Source organism: Zootoca vivipara, chromosome 12 (assembly GCF_963506605.1).
Source record: "Zootoca vivipara chromosome 12, rZooViv1.1, whole genome shotgun sequence".
NCBI lineage: Eukaryota > Metazoa > Chordata > Lepidosauria > Squamata > Lacertidae > Zootoca > Zootoca vivipara.
In genome coordinates, this window is record NC_083287.1 from 42272823 (window position 1) to 42292181 (window position 19359).

The following is a 19359-nucleotide window of genomic DNA, read 5'->3' on the forward strand; positions in this document are numbered from 1 at the left end:
ACTTCATCACAGATCTGCCTTCGTCCAGGGGTAAGACTGCAGTGTTGGTGGTGGTGGACCTCATGTCCAAAATGTGTCACTTTATACCGTGTGCCAGGGCAGTCTCGGCAGAAGAGACAGCCAAACTGTTTGTTGATCACGTTTTCAGACTGCATGGATTACCTTTAAGGGTTATTTCGGATCGTGGCCGCCAATTTGTTTCCAGGTTCTGGCGGCGGCTCATGAACCTCCTGCAGGTGGAGGTCAGCTTGTCGACGGCTAGACACCCGCAGACCAACGGACAAGCGGAGAGGGTCAACGCCATTCTGCAGCAGTACCTGAGATGCTACGTCAGCCAGCGGCAAACGGACTGGGTGGATCGCTTGCCACTAGCAGAATTTGCCTACAACAATGCAGTGCACGTCTCCACAGGGGTGTCGCCCTTTAAGGCCAATTACGGGCGCGACCTCAGATCTTTCCCAGAGAGGGAGAGGGAGGAGGAGGAGGAGGGCCCACAGGCTGAGGATTGGGCAGAGGAACTGGAGACGGTGCACCAGCAGCTCAGAGAACACTTGGAGAGGGCCAAGGAAGCGTACAAAAAGGGGGCAGATCGCCACAGGCGACAAGGGGAGGTCATCAGGGTGGGGGACAAGGTGTGGTTGTCCTCGGAGGGCCTTCCCACCAGAGGGAGGTGCAAAAAGCTGGCACCCAAATGGCTGGGCCCCTTCACGGTCACGCAACAGGTCAACCCGGTGGCATACAGGCTGGCACTGCCAGAGGACATGAGGGTGCATCCAGTGTTTCATAGATCGCTGCTGTCGCCGTACAGGGAAAGCAGCAGGCTCCGAGACAGCGAACAAACCCCCGAGGGAGGGGGGGAGAGGGAAAGCAGGGAGCAACTCAATGAGGCCACGGCCATCCTGGATTCAAGGTGGGGGGTGGGGGGCCTGGAGTACCTCATGGCATGGGAGGATGCTCCACCGTCCCAGAATGAATGGGTTCCCGCCACTCAGATACAGGAGGAATTCTTGGTGGAAGAATTTCACGCCCTCTTTCCCCACAGACCCAAGCCCTGGCACATGGAAAGGGAGGGGGAGGAGGAGGAGGCACGGGAGAACAGCTCACCATGGCGCTGGGAAGCGGAGTTTGAGGAACCAGAGGATGAGGTATGGGTGTCGCCGAGATCCACCCAGTCAGAGGAAGGAGCAGATTGGCAAAACATTTTTACCCCCACCAGCTCTGACGCCACGGACTTTTTGGGATTCCCGTCCTCCCAGGCGGAAGGGGGGGGCTCGCAGGACTGGGGGGAGGTGTTCACACCAACGGGCTCGGAGAGCACCGAGTTTTTAGGCTTCCAGTCGTCACCGACACATGGGGGGGGCCTGGGGAGGGGTGAAGGAGAGCTTGGGAGGGGGGTGGATGTGAGGGACAGGGGATATCGCGAAGTCCCTCCCCTCCTGAGTTCAAGCCCGTCCCCGAGCAAAGGGGAAAGCAGGGAGAGTTCCGATTCCAGTGGGGAAGCAGGAAGTCGTGTCCGAGGCTCAGGCAAGGTAGAGGAGCCAGGGTCCCAGGTGGGACAGGAAGGGGCAAGTAAGGGGGGAAGACCCATCCCCCCAACTCCAGAATTACGCAGGAAGAGGAGGGGCAAGAGGATGGGTCTGCCAAAGCTTTTGTGTTGGAGAAAGACGCGCCAAAAGCCATTAGGAGGTTCTGAAACCGACTGACAACATCGCTCCGTGTAAATAGCAATGACTTGAGCACTGTAAATACGCAGCACCAATAAAAGAATAAAATGCAGAGCTGCGTAGCGTCGTTACTCTGAAGTAGTCCACTCCGGCCACTGTGACAACTACTAACATATGAAAAGGGCTGAATATCCTTGGCAGGAAAGCTAATGTCAGTGGATCCACATGTGTTTCATTAGTATATCAATACAGTGACTCAGGATGGCCATGCAATTCAACACACAACTGAAATGCACAGATTGGAGTCAGAAATTAAAAAATTGTGTCTTTACCTACATGAACCTACACTAAACTTTAACACAATACATTTTTAGGTACATTAACCCAACAACCTACATTAGGCTTGTTACTGAATTAAAGGTCAAGGTTGACTTAAATACATGCAAAATCATCCCTGCACAGCAACAAGAAAGTGACCTCACAGCGCAAACATTTACTATTAAATTGAAATTTCCTCCTGGACACCAATTAAGCCTCCACCACCGGACATTACCAGAATTTTCCGGTATATATCGTGACCCTATCCTTGAATAATGTCTGTTCTCTCTACTTTCCAATCATTTTATTCAAACTCCTCTTCCCAGTTATTTGTCCTGCAGCGTTTCCCCCATTCAATTCATAAAATGTTAACCAGGTCTCTCAAAAATGTCACCCTTATCTCTTTTTATTAGGATGGATGCATCACCTTTAACTATTTCCCCTTCAGCTCCTTACCTTTCTTCCCCCATCAGTCTTTCTCCCACCTACTACCGTATGTGATTTAAGGGTTTGTTGTTATAATCTTCCTGCTTTGATCCTGCTTTTCAGAACAAGGAAACTTTCAGAACTTTCTACCCAAGTAGAAAGTGCTTATTCATAGCAATGAAACAAATCATTTCCCCTTTTATCCAGCCCTACTGAGCCATCTGCCCCACAACTCCTTCAACATCTCAATTTATTTCTCCCCATTACCCCCCACTAGGACAACCAGATGAAACTGGGGACAGAATTTTAACAGTTGTATTGCAGGGGAATTTTGCCCTGTCTTAATGCTGCAGGAGTGATACAAATCTGCGCTTGCTGAAATTCTCTCTCCTACCCATCTATTAAAGGGGAGCAGGAAACCTTTGTCTCCCAGAGGGATAGCTGTTAGTCTATTGGAAAAGAAAACACAGCATCTTGTGGCATCTTAAATGTGAACAAATACATTATGGCATACAGTGGTACCTCGGTTTACAAACACAATTGGTTCCAGAAGTCTGTACTTAACCTGAAGCGAACTTTCCCATTGAAAGTAATGGAAAGTGGATTAATCTGTTCCAGACGGATTCACGGAGTACTTAAACTGAAAATACTCAAACCGAGGCGGACTTCAACCGAGGTATGACTGTATATTTGTAGATTAGCAAAGGTATCAGGCCCGGCCCTACGTGCAGGCTGGGTGGCGCAGGGCACCATGGCGCTGGCCCGCCAGGAGGGCACCGCGAGCTGCGCCCACCCGCTGGCCGACCGGTCTGCCGCGCAGCTGCGCCTGCCCGCCCGCCTGCCGCGCAGCAGCGCCTGTTGCACCCGCGCTGTGCGCGGCGCCCACCCGCCCACCGCGCTGGGAAACGGGGTGAGAGGGTGCCGGAATGGGGCAGGAGGGCGCCGGAGGGATCCGGTGGGCGCCGGAGGATCCGGCACACCACGGCGCCGGGAGCACTTAAGACGGCGCTGAAAGGTATTGTTGTAGCAGAATAAGCCAACAGGATACCCTGTTGTTAGACTACAATTCCCATCAGCACCAGCCAAAAAGGCCAGTTGTATTAGTGTCTACTAGCCATGTTGTTAGACTACAATTCCCATCAGCACCAGCCAAAATGGCCAGGAATGATGAGAGTTGTAGTTCAGCAACATCAGGAAGGCTTCACATTACCTTTTTCTGTGTTAGAAGGGGGTCCACCACCCCCCAGGCCTTCTGTACTAAACACTAGACCTCCTGTCCCCTTCCCTTCCTTTTTATATCTTCATCATCACCAACATCACTAAGGCAGGTGTGGGGAACCTTTGGCCTTCAACAGGCATAGGCAATCTCAGCCCTCCAGATGTTTTGAGAGTACAATTCCCATCATCCCTGACCACTGATCCTGTTAGCTAGTGATGATGGGAGTTGTCAACCCAAAACATCTGGAGGGCCAAGTTTGCCTATGCCTGGCCTTCAAGCAGTTGCTGAACTACAATTCCCATCAACCCTGGCCATTGGCCATGTTTACTGGGACTGACAGAAGTTGTTGTTCAGCAACATCTGGAAGGCCAAAGGTTCCCCACACCTGCCCTAAGGTTTCCAAGCAACTTACAATGCATTTGAAAACCAAATGCATTACACCACTAATTCATACAAAACACATGTCATTCATTAATATTAATAAATATATTAATTTTGTAGGAATGTGTTAATGGCATAATGTGTTTATGATTAAGTTGCTTGGCTATTTACACACAAAACAAGCCCTGCATAACAAGATACAGTGGTACCTCAGTTTATTAACTTAATCCGTTCCGGAAGTCCATTCTTAAACTAAAACCATTATTAAACCGAGGCGCGCTTTCCCTAATGAGGCCTCCCGCCACCAGTGACCTTCCACCATTTGGATTTCATTCTTAGACCAAGGTAAAGTTTGCAAACCGGGGCACTAATTCCGGTTTTGCAGAGTTCATAAATCAAATTGTTCACAAACAGAACTGCTCTTAAACCAAGGTACCACTGTATATGCACGCAGAGGGCAGCTAGGTACACTACAAAATACAGTGCTGGGTACACTACAAAACACCCCAGCTTCCCACAAACTTACATTTGTGGACACACCCTGCATATAGATAAAAAACAGCACTGGGGACAAGATTGTACCATAGTGCAAAAACCATGGAGCTGAAGCACAGTCTCCCAATGCTAGTGTCTGAATATCACCCTCTAGGAATCAATGATACATTGTCCCCAGTACCCATTCTGCAGAGCTGGTCCAGGAGGATACCGTGGTCAATCACAAGCCACAGGGAGATTGAGAAGCAGAGCTGCATGAAGGATAGGGGTATTAGTGTCTACTAGCCATTATGTCTGTGCTCTGTCTCCACTAACAGGGGCACTGTGCCTCCAAATACAGCTGCTCAGAATCACAAGTGGGAAGGACTGTGTAGGACTCCAGTTCAGTTTGTGGGCTTCCCACCTGAGACACAAGATGCTGTAATAGAGGGACCTCTGACCTGATCCAGCTGGGCTCTCCTTATGTCCTTATGTCCAAAGGGCCTCACCAGACAACTGGAAACCTTGACATAGCAGCTGTGGGTGGGGCTAACATGCCCATTCCCTGGCCACATCACACACTCCCTGGCATCTAGACAATCCATTGTGGTGCCCATAACCTGGATTTAAGGAGCATTTGGCAAATAGGTTATGAATCTGAATTTCTAACACAAGTTCAGATGAACATCCCTTCCAACTCCACAGAGATAGGGGCACAGTTCCTTGGGAGACACGATGGTCTTTTAGCACTGAATTCTCAGTGCTAAGGATGTTTCCAGTTTTCATCAAAATGAGGACAATGCAAAAAAGGCTAAAATTCAGGGCAATGAGGGCAGGGAGAGGAGAACTGGAAATTTCAAAGGAAACATCTCTCTCTCTTTCTCTCTTTAGCTATCAAAATTTATTATACTATGCTAACACCACCAGAGGGATACTCTGTGTTACTTTAATACTGTAAGATACTTTTGCCCGCTTCAGAAACATACATTTTCTTGTGTATTTACAAGAGTATGTCAAGTCTATTTACATATCAATTCTTAACGCAAAACCAAACCTTCGTTTATTTACAATGCATAGTTTGCCACACACACACAGGCACACACTTTGGCCAATAAGTAGATTTTCCACCGTGTAAATGTGCTAAGGTAAGCTTTTTTGGCTACTTTTGAGTAAAAGCAAACATATTTGCAGTTGATAATTAAAATAAAATATAGCTATCTCACACAGCCTTTAAAAATAAGGAGAAAAATATAGTCTCGTAGGTATAAACAATGGGCTATTTAGAATTTTATGTTATTTAAACTGGGAAAAACCAAACAAGTTAGTTCAAACATCTCCTTTTATCTTGGAACACATCTGGAACACATTATTCAAAAACAACAATTGGAGCTACTATTCCATAAATCCACAACTGCTAAAAATATTTTGCCAAATAAAATTAAGACAGTTTGTAAAAGAAACCAAATGGATGGCTCCTAGCCCAGTGACCCATTCACCCCCCTACACCTACACCCACCAGAAATTAAAGATTATGGGGAAATCCAAGCCTGTCACTCCTCTTGCAGAGCAGTGCAGGAACCAGTAGAGACATCCACGAAGGCAGGAGTGGGGAATCTTTGGCTCTCTGGGTGTTGCCGAACTACAGTTTCCATTGGTCCTAGGAAGCATGACCAATGGGAATTGTAGTTTAACAACATATGGTGGGCTAAAGGTTCTGTAATCTGTACACCTGTGCTAATATAAGAACAGGGGAGACAATTTTTGCAGCAGCAACAACAACAACAACAAAACCCCTTTCTGTTGCAGCCTCCTGTGCTCCCCAAATTCTGAGGGACCCTCTATACCAGGCATCCCCAAACTTCGGCTCTCCAGATGTTTTTGGACTACAATTCCCATCATCCCTGACCACTGGTTCTGTTAGCTAGGGATCATGGGAGTTGTAGGCCAAAACATATGGAGGGCCGCAGTTTGGGGGTGCCTGCTCTACACCTTCACATTTTAGGTCAAATAGCCCCTGGCACATATCAAGACCATATTCAGCTTACAGAGAGCCAATGGATTGGATCCAGATTCAAGACATGCATATAGCAGACCCACTGAAATAACTTCCAAGCACAGCTGAGACTGCAATCCTAACTCCACTCACCTGAGAATTAGCCCCACTAAATTCAATAGGATGTACTACTTCTAAATAGATGTACTTAGGACTGCACTACTGTAAAATTGAGATCCAACGCAATGTTTCTCCCTTTTCATAGCAGTCATAAAGCTATAAGTAGGGGGTAGCTACCCTTTCTTGGCCCAAGGACCGCATTCAACTTTGATCACCCTTCTGGAAACTGCACACAAGCACCAGGTGTGGCCACCATATATTCGCTGCACACATGTACAAGTCAACAACAGCCCACCTCAACAGATCCAATGCAGGTGATCAAGAGGAAAAGGTGCTTTGCATTTCCATCAGGGTGCTTGGTTGGGCAAGATTTAAACCTCTCCACCCAATCCAGTGCACTGTCCAATTTATTATTATTTTTCCTTTTTGCCATCAGTGTCAAAATCAGCAGGGGCAGTCAGCAGGTCAGAAAAAGTGCCTGGGGGGCCAGATCAAGCCCCTAGGCCTGGGGTTAATTGGGAGCTAGAGCCTTCATTAGAAGACTGATCAGGAGTCAAAAGACTGAAGGCTCTACAATTTTGCTCTTAGAGTTTTCTAACAGGTATAATTCAAACACTTGTTTCCCACAGAACTGAAAACCAGTTACGCAAGAAAAGGAGCTGCACACTGAATCAACAAAGATGGAATTCACAGGCTTTCTGCTGTGAAGGACAATATACAAAACCACTAACAGATGTGCCAACACACAAAAGCCTCCCACAAGATGGCAAAACTTTCATGAACAAAAGCAAATGGAAGGTGGTTTTATCAAGTCACTTCCATTTAGCTGTAATAGTAGAAACAAAATAAAGATGAAGTTTATATACCTGGGGGTGGAGCAGATCATTATGCCATTGATTAGCATGGCACATGGAGGGTTGAATTGAAACAGGGCATTTTCAGTGGTGGCTACCCCATTGTAGAAGTCCATCCTTAATGAAACCCAGTGCCCTCCATACTGATGGGAGCTTTATGCCAAGATAGGCTATTGTGGTTCATCTAGCTCACTGCTGTCTATTCTTACTGTAAGCACCTCTCCAGGGTTCGAGGCAGAGGTCTCTTCCAAACCTAACTGGAGACATCCGGGGTTGAACCTGGCACTTTCCACACACAAAGCAGATGCTCCACCATGGAGTTACAAGTCATCCCCTGATAATATTCTGGTGTAGATTCAAAATGTATGTTTTTCTTCCACCAGGTATTTGGAATATAGTTGTGCTGGAATTTAACAGTTTTATTGCTTCCTGCCTCATGTTTTGATTGCTGATAAATTTTATGGAGATGTTATGGATATTTTAAACATTTTTATGTGTTCGTATTTTATTGTTATTGTTAGGGCTGGTGGGCTCCAGGAGGAGGAAGGGTGGCTTTGGAAAACAAAGAATAACTAAATATTTCAAAGCACTCTCTTATGCAAGGCGATTCTGCCACAGAGGTCTGCTCCCAGTACTTACCAAGAGCTTGACAGCAAAATGCTAATTTGAATAATGTGGCCACACCCAATTAAAAGTATCATTTACATTTTAAAAAACTGATGGGTGCCAAACTACTGTCAGAGGGGCTGTGGCATACTACTTCTACAATTAGCACATACAACTATAAACAAAACTGAGTAATCCCTTCAGGAATAAATACTTGACACTGGGACCTAAAGCTATGGGCTTCATCCAGTTGCAGCTTCCTGCTCATGGAAGATTCCTCAATCCAGGAGAGGTTTCCATGAATGGAAGAGGAAAAAGCCATTTTTGCCAGTTCCCCCATTCCCCTGCAACCTTCCTCGGATCTGGTCCAAAGGGTTGGAGGACCTGTTTGAATACTATGGGGGCAGCAAGAGAAAGGTAGGTTTGTTTTTTTAAAAACCAAACACTTCCCTGCCCCCTCCATTCTTGGAAACCAATCTGCTGAAGCAAAGAGCATCCTATGAACAGAGGGACACAACCCTCAAGAATCCACGCATTAAGCAAGGTGAGGCAACCACCTCAGGCGGCAGAATCTACAGGGGCAGCAGATCCCAAGGTGGATGTTTATTGTTCCCTGCTTGTTCCTGATGTTGATCCTCACTCACCCCTTCTTCCCTGGAGGTGAAGTGTCATTTTGTGGTGCACCTCAGGTGTCAGAATGTCTTATGCTGGTCCTGTGCTCAGTTGTCATCAGCCTGTTTTGGGGAGGTGAGATGGGGGAGCAACTTCTGCAAATCTTGGGGCTTCTGAAGCCTGCTGAAACTTCTGTCTTGTGATTGGCTATGTAAGAAGTGGCACTCAAACTGTGTTTGCTACTATTATATAGGATAAAAAAGGTAAAGGGACCCCTGACCATTAGGTCCAGTCGTGACCGACTCTGGGGTTGCGGCGCTCATCTCGCATTATTGGCCGAGGGAGCCGGCGTACAGCTTCCAGGTAATGTGGCAAGCATGACAAAGCCGCTTCTGGTGAACCAGAGCAGCACACGGAAATGCCGTTTACCTTCCTGCTGTAGCGGTACCTATTTATCTACTTGCACTTTGATGTGCTTTCAAACTGCTAGGTTGGCAGGAGCTGGGACCAAGCAACGGGAGCTCACCCCGTCGCAGGGATTCGAACTGCCGACCTTCTGATCGGCAAGCTCTAGGCTCTGTGGTTTAACCCACAGTGCCACCTGCGTCCCATAAATTATATAGGATATAAGCCTTTAAAGTAGGAAATGAGTTGCTAGTATCTACAGGGGCACTACAGAGCTTTGAAATGCAGACTTCCCTCTCCAGTACTTTGAAAATGAAACCTTGTTCATTTTTTGTTTAAACACAAGGAAGAAGGGTACAAAATAGCTGCAACTCCAAGCCTGCCAGTCAACAAACAGATACGGGTGTCCAGGAGAAGCTGTGATGAGTACTCTCAGCAAATATTTGGAACTCACCAAAAGCACCACTATAATCCTATCCAGTAGAAGAGCAACTGCCAAATGCATTCCATCTCTGCTGATCCTCTACTATATTTCATACTGCATGAAAAGCCAACCAGTCATTTTCCAGCATTCCACCAAAAGGTTACCACTCTTGAAATGTTTTAAGAGCATAGGAAGTTGGCGCCCACACACTCTCTTGGTCATGCCTAAATTGATGGTAGCTTTTATGGGTTAATTCTTTCCTCTGGTAAAAGCATTTTTATAGGTGAACCTGGAATCTACCGTGTCTACCTGGAGTAAGCACAATGGAATTTACTTTCAAGTAAGCATGCATAGGATGGCCCAACAGAATAATTATTTATACGAGGGATGGGAAACCTATGCGACACCCCACCCCCAAGTTGCAACTACTCTCACTCCCCAGCCAGCGCAGCCAGTGGTCAGGAATGATGAAGCCCAACAACTTCTGAATGATCAAGGTTCCCCACCCATGATTTACATAGTGTATGTTACCTGTCACAAACTAACTTAAGAAGGGGAAGGTACATGCCCCAAAGAGCACTCAATCTACATTTCAGAGTTGGTACAGAGGAAGAAGAGGACTGGCAAAGGCAAGAGCAGGGGTTGGCAACCTAAGGCCCATGGGGGTTGTTTAGCCAGCCCATGAACAGCCCCCAAACCGAGCCACCCACTCGGCAAGTCCCCGCGTGCTGCACTAAACCAGCGCAGCGCGGCATGGGGACTCGCTTCCGTGGTGCTGGAAATCGAGTCTGCGCATACGCAGATGCTTGAAATCGCATCTGCGCAGATGCCAGAAATCACAGGCATGCACGCTCACGCAGGCGCACGATCCGGCCCATGGAGGGATCTCCACTGGAGTGAACCGGCCCAGGCGAGGTAAACCTTGCTGACCCCTGGGCAGGAGAAACAAGGGATGGCTGTGGCTAATGTTAGGCTTTATTAAGGTTGGTGTTAAGATTGTTTTAAAGGAGGGACATGTTTTTTAAGAAATTTCATTTTCACCGCCCCCACGCACATGCGCGCGCGCACACACACACACACCCCACAGGCACCGGCCGGAGTTGCTATGCATAAAACATATTCAAATACGTCAACTAAACTTTCAATAATGCCAACTGCCTGCATAAGACTAGAAAAAGAATACAATGAGTGTTTCAAAGGTTTACCGTTCAAATGCAAAACATTTTGACCAATAATACCAGCAGGACAATCTATCAGTATAATTGAATATTTAAATATATGGTCATGCATTTGCATATCCTCTATTTTGAAGTTAATTGTACAATTTCTCCCAATCAGGTTTAACCATACCATAAAGCTTTCTGTAGATGGGGTGAGGCCATAAAGCAGCAGCGGGGAACCTGTGAGCTGAACCTCTACATCTTGTTCAACTCCAGCTCTCATCACCACCAGCTAACACTGCCAATGGTCAAGGATGATGGGAGTTGTGGGCTTGAAACATCTGGGAGGACCACAGATTCCCCACCCTTTCCCATAAAGCATTCAGTATTGTATATTTGATTGCTATAATCTGCACTATAACCATAGGGTAAAGAGCAGGTTAGAAATAGGATAAACAAACATTTAAATTAGTAGCATAGTATTTTCTTATGGATGGCAGCACTGCCTGCAAAACATTTCACATAATGCATATTTAGGTATTCAGTTAAGTACTTTTATAATGTGATGATCTGGGAGAGTAGGAGGATGCATATTTAATGCACAACTTAATAAAGTTCTGGAGATACCTTGGTATCTCTGCTGAATGAAAATATTGCCATATGAAAATATTATTCAGACATGCAGCAAAGCTACACCCCTCTGACATGTCTGAACCACCTCTGGGGTTTGAGAGCTTGAAAGCATCATCATCTTAAAGTCCTCACCCACCCACCCCCATACAATGTGAGTTGGCGTATCTGAGTGAGAGCCATCTCTCTCCAAAAACAAAGGGATTCTTCATACATTAGATTTTTAAGTATATGCTTAAACATCTTAAGTGTGCCCCTAAGTGCGCAAAGCACGAATGCTGCAGGTTGATGTTTGTGTACCATTATATCATACGTACTGCTGTTGCACTTAGGAAAACAAGATTGTCTGGAGCGTACTTCCAAATAACACTTTGTAGCAACCCTGAGTTTGCTGTGGTACAATGTTGAAACAATCCCAAACATTAATTGTTTGGGAAGCAGAGAGCAAACAGCGAAAAGCAAACTTGAAACTCTGTCAAAACACCTTTTAACCACACAACTGAAGGAGTCTCGTGAGCCACCTCTCTAATCTCTTTCCCCTACCCATGTGCAACCTAATACCCATTCAGCTACACATATTCAGCTAGAGTTAAGACACTGTATTCCAATAAGTTATCAATGGCCGATGGAACAGAGGAAGATAACTTCTTGAGAACAAGAGTATGAAGACACTTGCTGAAAGTAAGGGGGGTGGCTGCAATGCCCATTGTTAAAACCGTGTTTATGGAAGACAATCTTACTTGGAAGTAAGAAGAAGAAGAAGACTAGAGTCTACACCCCCACTCAGCCATGGACCCCAATGGGTGACTTTGGGTGAGCTAATATCTTGCAGTCTAGCCTAGCACACAGGGTTGTTGCCAAGATAAAATGGAGAAGGGGAGAGAAACAGGTATGCCACTTTGAGCTCCTTGGAATAAAAGTGAGATATAAATACAATAAAAATCTCTTTCAGGCAAGTTTTCTTAGAGCGAACCCATAGCATGCAAAACAGCAGCAACCTCAAGCCTGTTATATGTGTGATACCCTACTTCCCAAGGTGCCTCTGCAATCATCTCCAGTTGCCTGTTTCAAAATGAAAACTCCATCACGCACCACCTTTCATCTGGCTTTAAGTGGTGCTGGGCATGTCAAAGGCAGTGCTATATAAGCAACAGCACCGTTCTTTTCACGCTGTCCTGCGGTTTACAGGCAACATGCTGCTGCTGCCGCCTCTACCAACCATTCTGATATGACTCACAACCTGCTGGGCTTGTCTCTCACTAAAAGCCAGCTCTCCTCTCCACAGCAAGGCATTTTATTGCACTTTGGATGGGGGTTCAAGCTATGAATAAGAACACTTCTTAGGAGCTTACATACCTCGATTGGGTATTTTGTTTTCCAAAATAAATAGGTTGCTTATTTTCCTAACAGGGGCCTTTTTTTGTATTTCCTTATGTCATTTGGATTTTCCCATGGATTTGGTCCCCCACCCCACCAAGAACAAGTAGCACTGTCAACACACAAGACTTATTTGCCAGCTACCTTTGAATCAAGAATCTACTGTGTTTTGTTATTTTCAATGCACGGTTCTAAAATATGGTGGGAAGTAGGAATATCAACAGAAAAGGATTGTATGGCTTACCCAAACATCCCTTCCTGTAATTACCTATGCTCTCTCTCAATTCCAAACGAAGTCCCGAAAAAAATTCCCCAAGCTACAAGATAGAGATGAGAACTAAACATCTCTAGAATGAAAGCCTGCAATCAACTTGTCAGTCAAAGGGAAAGTTACAGAATTACAGAATGTATTTTCTTTCTGCTTAAAAAAGGGATTGTATCTTACAATAAGGCAGAAGAGCTGAACATTACAGATAGCTATGTATTCTGCCAAAACTATATCAGAATTATTATTATTATTATTATTATTATTTTGCAGGGGTCCTGCAAATCCAGTAGAAATCCAAGCAAGCTCTCTATGAGGCAGGAGGACATGTGAACTCCAGTGGACAGTGTGCTCCAGAACAACAGAGCAGTTACAGTTCTGAGCATAGTCTAATTTTGTTCAGCACCTCATGGAACCCACAAGTAAACAGTTGCTTATGTTTCCCAGCACCCAAAAAGGCAATGGTGCAAAGGAGGGATTTCAGTCCCTGGAATGTCTTACAGCCTCTCTCCTTCCCCATATAAAAGTAGGCAAACACACTCTGCATGTTGACAGTGTTTCAGGAAGCATGGTGAGGATATGGTGGCTGCATCCAATGTTAAGCCACATTCAAAGGAGGCCCCCAAAATGAATGAAAGTGACTAACCTATGCTCATTAATATCAGTGGGTTTATTCTGAGTAGCACTTAGTTGGGTACAGCCCATAATTTGTGCAAAATGTGACCTGCACAATTATAATCATGGCACAGCTATTTATCTTTCAGGAAAATAGAACTCACTTAAAAGAATTTTTAAAAAAAGAAATCTAATTTTTGCTTTAGTTAACCAATTCTGTGTTTGAGAGCTGAAAGGAGGTGGAAGAAAAATAAAGCTTGGAGTTTATTTATTTTTTAATAGCAGAACTCAGTTACTATTCCTATGCATGAGAACTCCATGATTTCATGTTTAGGGTTTTCTCTCTCCGGCCTGGACTAGCTGGAAAGCCTGGGGCTGGATTTCAATTCTTTGCAGTAACCACAGCTCCCGAAGAGAGGGGGTGGGGTGAAATTTACACGGTGCAGGAAGGAATGAAAGAAGAATGGGGGGTTTTTTCTTTCAAAAATAATAACACAGCGTTGTTGTTCTTTTTAAAAACCCACAAACCTTTGTGGATATAACTTGCTGCTGAACAAAAACGCCGAACTACAACTCCGTGTAACAATTGCAACTGGAGAGATGTCAGCCTTAAATGACATCTAACAGCATAGCTGTGCCTTGCAACCCGCGGCGTGCATAGGCGATGAATGCAACATAAGCAGCTCCCCAACACCATCCTCCTCCTCGGAAGAACTACAGTACGTGATTGGAGGGGGTGGGCGGGGGTCTTTGGAAGTGGGAATGGGGAAAGAGAGGCTGAACTACAGCCACGACGACCACTTGCTGGTTCCAAAAACAAACAAAAAAACAAAAACGTGCAACAAAGAGTTCAGGCCCAAAAGCCACGCGCGACTCTCTTTTGCAACTGTGTATCTCGCCACACCTGACTTTAAAAAACAACACACAAGAACCACAAATCTCAGCGAAGAAGCACAAAAGGGAGAAAAGGAGCCATGATGCTCAGCCAGCCCCAAACTCAGAAGCTTCCCATTTCCAATCGTGCGCTCTCTCTCTCTCACGCACACTCTCCTCCTTCTGGATCAGTAACAGGACGGATACAAGAGCTCGGGGCGCTTGAAAGTTTACTGTCCCGGGGCGGGAAGGGGGAGGCGGCAGCGGACGACGACGGAAAGCGAGAGGAAGCGATCCCTACTCCCCAAAACTCTCGTCCACGCTTCCTTGGGAGACTTTCCGAAAACCAGCTACAGCTTAGCTGATAAAGCTCCCAACTCCGGGCTGGGGGTGTCCCGAGCGGAGCCCCCCTCGCTCCTCTCGCTTCCTTCCCCGCCAGCCTCCACTTTTCGCCTCTCTTTCCAGCTCCCTCCCCTCTCCAGGAAGCGCCATATTGATCCCAGGCGCCCTCTCTCTCCCTCCTCCTCCTCCAGCTGCTGCTGCTCCTTCGCCTCCAGCCCGTCTTTCCTGCTCACCTCGCCCAAGTTCTCTCCCCCTCCCCGCCGCCCAGCTCCCCCACCCCACCCTTCGGCCCCCACGTCGCGCCCACACACTCACCTTGGCGATCGCCTTCCTGTACCTGGTCACCGCTTGCTCGATCAGACTGAAAACTTTCATTTGGCCGTCCCCGCAGGGCACGACCACCCGGGTCCGGCCGAAGCACACGGTGACTTTCATCCTGCCGCCTAGCGCGGCTCCCGGTCCCGATCCTCGGCCCGGCGCTTCCCGGAGCCCGCTGCTACTACGCGCAGCCCGCGATCGGGGGCAGCGCGGAGGGAGACGAGCGCGCTCAGCTCGCCCTTCGCGCTTCCCCGCTTCCGCGCCCGGCCAGCAGCGCCAAGCGGGAGCCCGGCCCGAGGGCGGGCGGGTGGCGGAGCCTGCAGCTACTAAGTCGGCGGAGTCCCGTGGCGGCGCGAAGGGGGAGGCCCGGGCGGGCGCCCGTTCACATGCTTCGGGGGGAGGAGGAGCGGGGCGCCGCCGCTGCCAGCGCTAAGCAGGCATGCTCACTCCTCGCTTGCTTGCTCGCTCGCTCGCTGCTCGCCCGCTCCCTTCCTGGCGCGCCAGCCGCTGCCTCTGGCCACCTGTTCGGCGTCTCCTCCTGCGCGCAGCTAGGCGGCGGCTTGCCTCACTCCTGCGACACGGGAAGGGCCGGGCTGTCTCCCCGCGAAGGCCGTGCAGGGCATTGCTCTTCGCCAGCCGCTCTCCAAGTCTTCCCCCCGCCCCGCCCCGTTAAGGGGTCAGATGCATGGCCAGGCGCACTAGGTATCCGCTAGCTCTCTTCTTCTTTTCTCGGAGAGCTGGTTGTTTTCCACCTTCCTACCACTTTGAAAGTTTTGCCCTACTTCCTGACTCTTTGCTTTCCCGCTAACAGGTTTATTCGGGAGTAACTTTCGTCTTGCAAACCGTCTCCTTGTCCAGGGAGGCCGCAGTCTTAAATGGGGTGGGTGCTGCGGCGCCAACCTCTCCGCCTTGGTGGAATTAAGTGAGCACGCAGCAGTTGTGGCTCCAGAGATTGGGTGATCCGCAACAGATGCGCAGCCCCAGCTGGTTCGGGATTACTCGGTGGAAAATGTGCGCAGCGTTAGGAGAGGAGTAAGGCTGCCGGCCCATGCCTACTTTCCACTGAGAGTAACAGCAGGATTCTGTGCATGTTGACGCACAAGTAGGCTCCACTGTGGTCGGGAAGTAAGTGGGTTTAGGATTGCAGACTTACTCTCCTCAAAGCATCCCTTCAGACTGTTTTTTTGTAAGTGTATTTTGCAACATGCCAGTTTATACAGTAGTAGTACATTAGTGGTGGATTTATGCCAAACCATCCATGCATCATTCCACTTTATTAGTTGTTCTGTGATACTTCCTCTGCACCATCACATTATTGCCATCTAGAGGGGCACTCTTATGCTATAGCACCACAAAAGTGGAGCATTTGTGGGATAAAAAAAATTGCAGGTTCTCAGCAGAAAGTTATGGTACGTGCACTGGCGTACAGCAGCATGTCCACCCTGAAACTTTTGCAGTTGCAAACGGCATTAAAAGCATAAACCTGTAGCTACCAGAAGATAAAGCACTCCAACAGACAATGTTAGCAAACATTTAGGAAGCAACATTCAAAGTTATAATAGTTAATACTGGACCCCACTCAAAATGCACAGAATAAATCCAGATACTTTAAGGGACTGCTGGAAAGGGTGTGGGGAGAGAGGAAGCTACTCAATCTATGATGGGGGTGTCACTACATAAACATAAAGGAATTCTGGGACACAGCATTCACTAATACATTAATTATCACAAATCAAATTATGCCTCCAGGTCAAACCCTTAACAGTTGTTGTTGTTGTTGTTGTTGTTGTTGTTGTTGTTGTTTATTGAATTTATATCTCACCCTTCCTTTCAAAGGAGCCCAGGGTGGCAACAGATACACAATTTAAAAACAATAACCAAGCATAAGCATTCTAAAAAAAACAGTTAAAGCATTATGAAAAGAATTACAGTTAAAAACATCTGAAAGAAGTTACAGTTTAAAACTTTCTTCCATTCAGTGATCTCAGGGTTGCCAGGCACAGTATTCTTCAGTCACCAAAATGCCTGGGTAAACAGGAATGTTTTCAAATTCTTCCTGAAAGTTGTAAATAATGGAATCAAGTGTACTACAACTGGAGAAACACCACTGAAAAGGCCCTGTCACAGGTTAACACGTGAAGCTGCTCAATTAATATACTTTACTGAAACTAGTGGTTCTTGCGTGTACCTTGAATTAGCAGGTTACTGAAAAACCACAGGGTTTCTTTATGGTAAAGGGTTGGCAGAATCTGGATATGGCTTTGTCTGAACAATTAGCTTATCAGAATTGGATGGTAAAAGGAATTGCCAAAAGGGTAACTTTGATACAATTTTTATTCTCTTTCTAGCTAAACAAGGATGAAAATGTACAACAAGTTGGATTAGATGATCCTCAGGGTCCCTTCCAGCTCTATGAGTCTATAATGTCTTGACACTATAGAGAGGATATGTTCACCAGAAGGAAACCTGAAACTCCCTGAGGGGCAGAACTTAGTAAATGCAGAAGTAGAGCACTGTCTACCTATACTTTCCCCCATTTTCTTACTGTACATTATTGCTGTACTCTGCTTACAATGTTGTTTTTCTTGCTATATGTCAAAAAATTCAATAAATAAAATAATTAATTGAAAGCAGGATTACATATAACTTCCCTGATACTGTCATGAGTACCAGTCATCATGAATGCACAATAGCAAAGATGTCTGGAAGGTCCAAATTCAGTAGTGATTTCTGAGTAAGCATGCATCGGACTAAATCACAGGGAGTCAAAATTTTGGCGCCAACATGACCACTTGTTAGACAGCCTTACTGCTATTACAGGTAGGTCAGTCAGTTTGCCCTAGGGTGGTAGTGGTGGTTTAAAAAGTTTTTTCTTTCATTTGCTAGTTTGCTTTTTCATTTGGTTAGGTTTCTCTCTCCCTGATTCAAATTCTCAGCTGAGGAAATGCTCTAAGCAATGTTAACTATGACAACTAGAGAGAAAAAGGTTTTGCATGAGATGCAAGATCGAACTAGAGTCCCATTGCAAACTTTGCCTCCTTTGCAAGTCAAGACACAGAGGGGACCCTTGAAGGCACAAGCACCAGAGCATTAAAAACCAGTTCATACAATCAGGAAAATCAAATGATAAAGAGGAAAGCTGATTCAATCAACTGATGAATGTACATAGGATTGCAGCAGCCTTACGGGCCCAGACCTGCATAGTGTCAGCAACAGAACAGGGCTGCTCTGGTTTGGTGGCTGGACGATTATGCATTCCAGATGACATTTGTAACAATTTGTTCAAACACTTAACATTTGACATGCGTTTTCTTTGAGGAAATGCGGTCTTTCTACTAGATATGCAACTAAAACTATACTATACTGTAGCAATTGAACATATCTCGTGATATATTTGTTTCTGAAATTAATTAATTTGTTTCTGAAATATATCTCGTGATATATTTGTTTCTGAAATTAATTGGTTACTGTCCTTTTGGAATAAAGTGGTGAGTTTGAGGAATATGGCATGCAGCTTCAAATTCCTACTAAGCCATAGAGTTCAGCACCGTTTAACCTTAGATTTTTTAAATAAAAAAATCTGCTTTCCACCTGTAAAATGGATATGTATTATGACCTGCCCCAGAGTCTATATTAGAAAGCATGATTAAAGACATTTATGTTTACTCAGAAGTAAGTCACACTGTGTTCAATGTAGCTTATTCCTCAGTAAGGCTGTCATCCTATATACAGTTACCTGGGAGTAAGTCCCATTAAACCCGATGGAGCTTCTAAGTATACATGTATAGAATTGTATTAAACGAAGCTGCCTTACACTGCATCAGATCAGTGGTACAATTGTACTGTTATAAAAGATCAATAACAAAAGAATGACAACATATAATTATACAAAGCCATTTTCCCCTTGTTGCACTGAATATGAATGCTTTTAACATGTTTTCATTCTATTTATATTATGGGAGGGGTCACCTTGAGGGTGAGGGTCCTCCGAAGAAATATAAGCAACAAAATAAATAATTAATAAAACGTTTATTAGCAAATGTGAACTTGAAACCTGTATGTGAAATACCTTCTAGGAGCTAAGGAATTAAGATTCTAGAAAGGAATTATTCTGAGTGGAGAGAACAGTTCAGTTCAGAATTGGTTAAAGAAGAGTTAGTCCCATTGATTTCATTGGAAGTTGTCGAGTTAAGTGCAAGCCTGCTATTTTTAGCAGATCATGCTGTAAGTCATCTTGAAAGCTTATGATACTTGTCAAAGTCATGTTGACACTTCTGAGAACA

General features: G+C 45.9%; 1 protein-coding gene across 3 annotated transcripts in view; it reads right to left on the bottom strand.

Moving 5' to 3' along the window:
- PARD3 (par-3 family cell polarity regulator) overlaps nt 1-15747 on the bottom strand; it is a 568363-nt gene extending 552616 nt beyond the window's left edge. For 2 of the 3 annotated variants that reach the window (XM_035129014.2, XM_035129013.2), the window contains exon 1: nt 15074-15746. In XM_035129014.2, coding sequence (XP_034984905.1) covers nt 15074-15193 — 120 coding nt within the window. In that variant the 5' untranslated portion in view covers nt 15194-15746. Of the gene's footprint in view, nt 1-15073 lie in introns of all 3 variants that reach the window. The other variant, XM_035129016.2, reaches the window with a different exon arrangement.
- Nucleotides 15748-19359: the final 3612 nt, after the last annotated feature.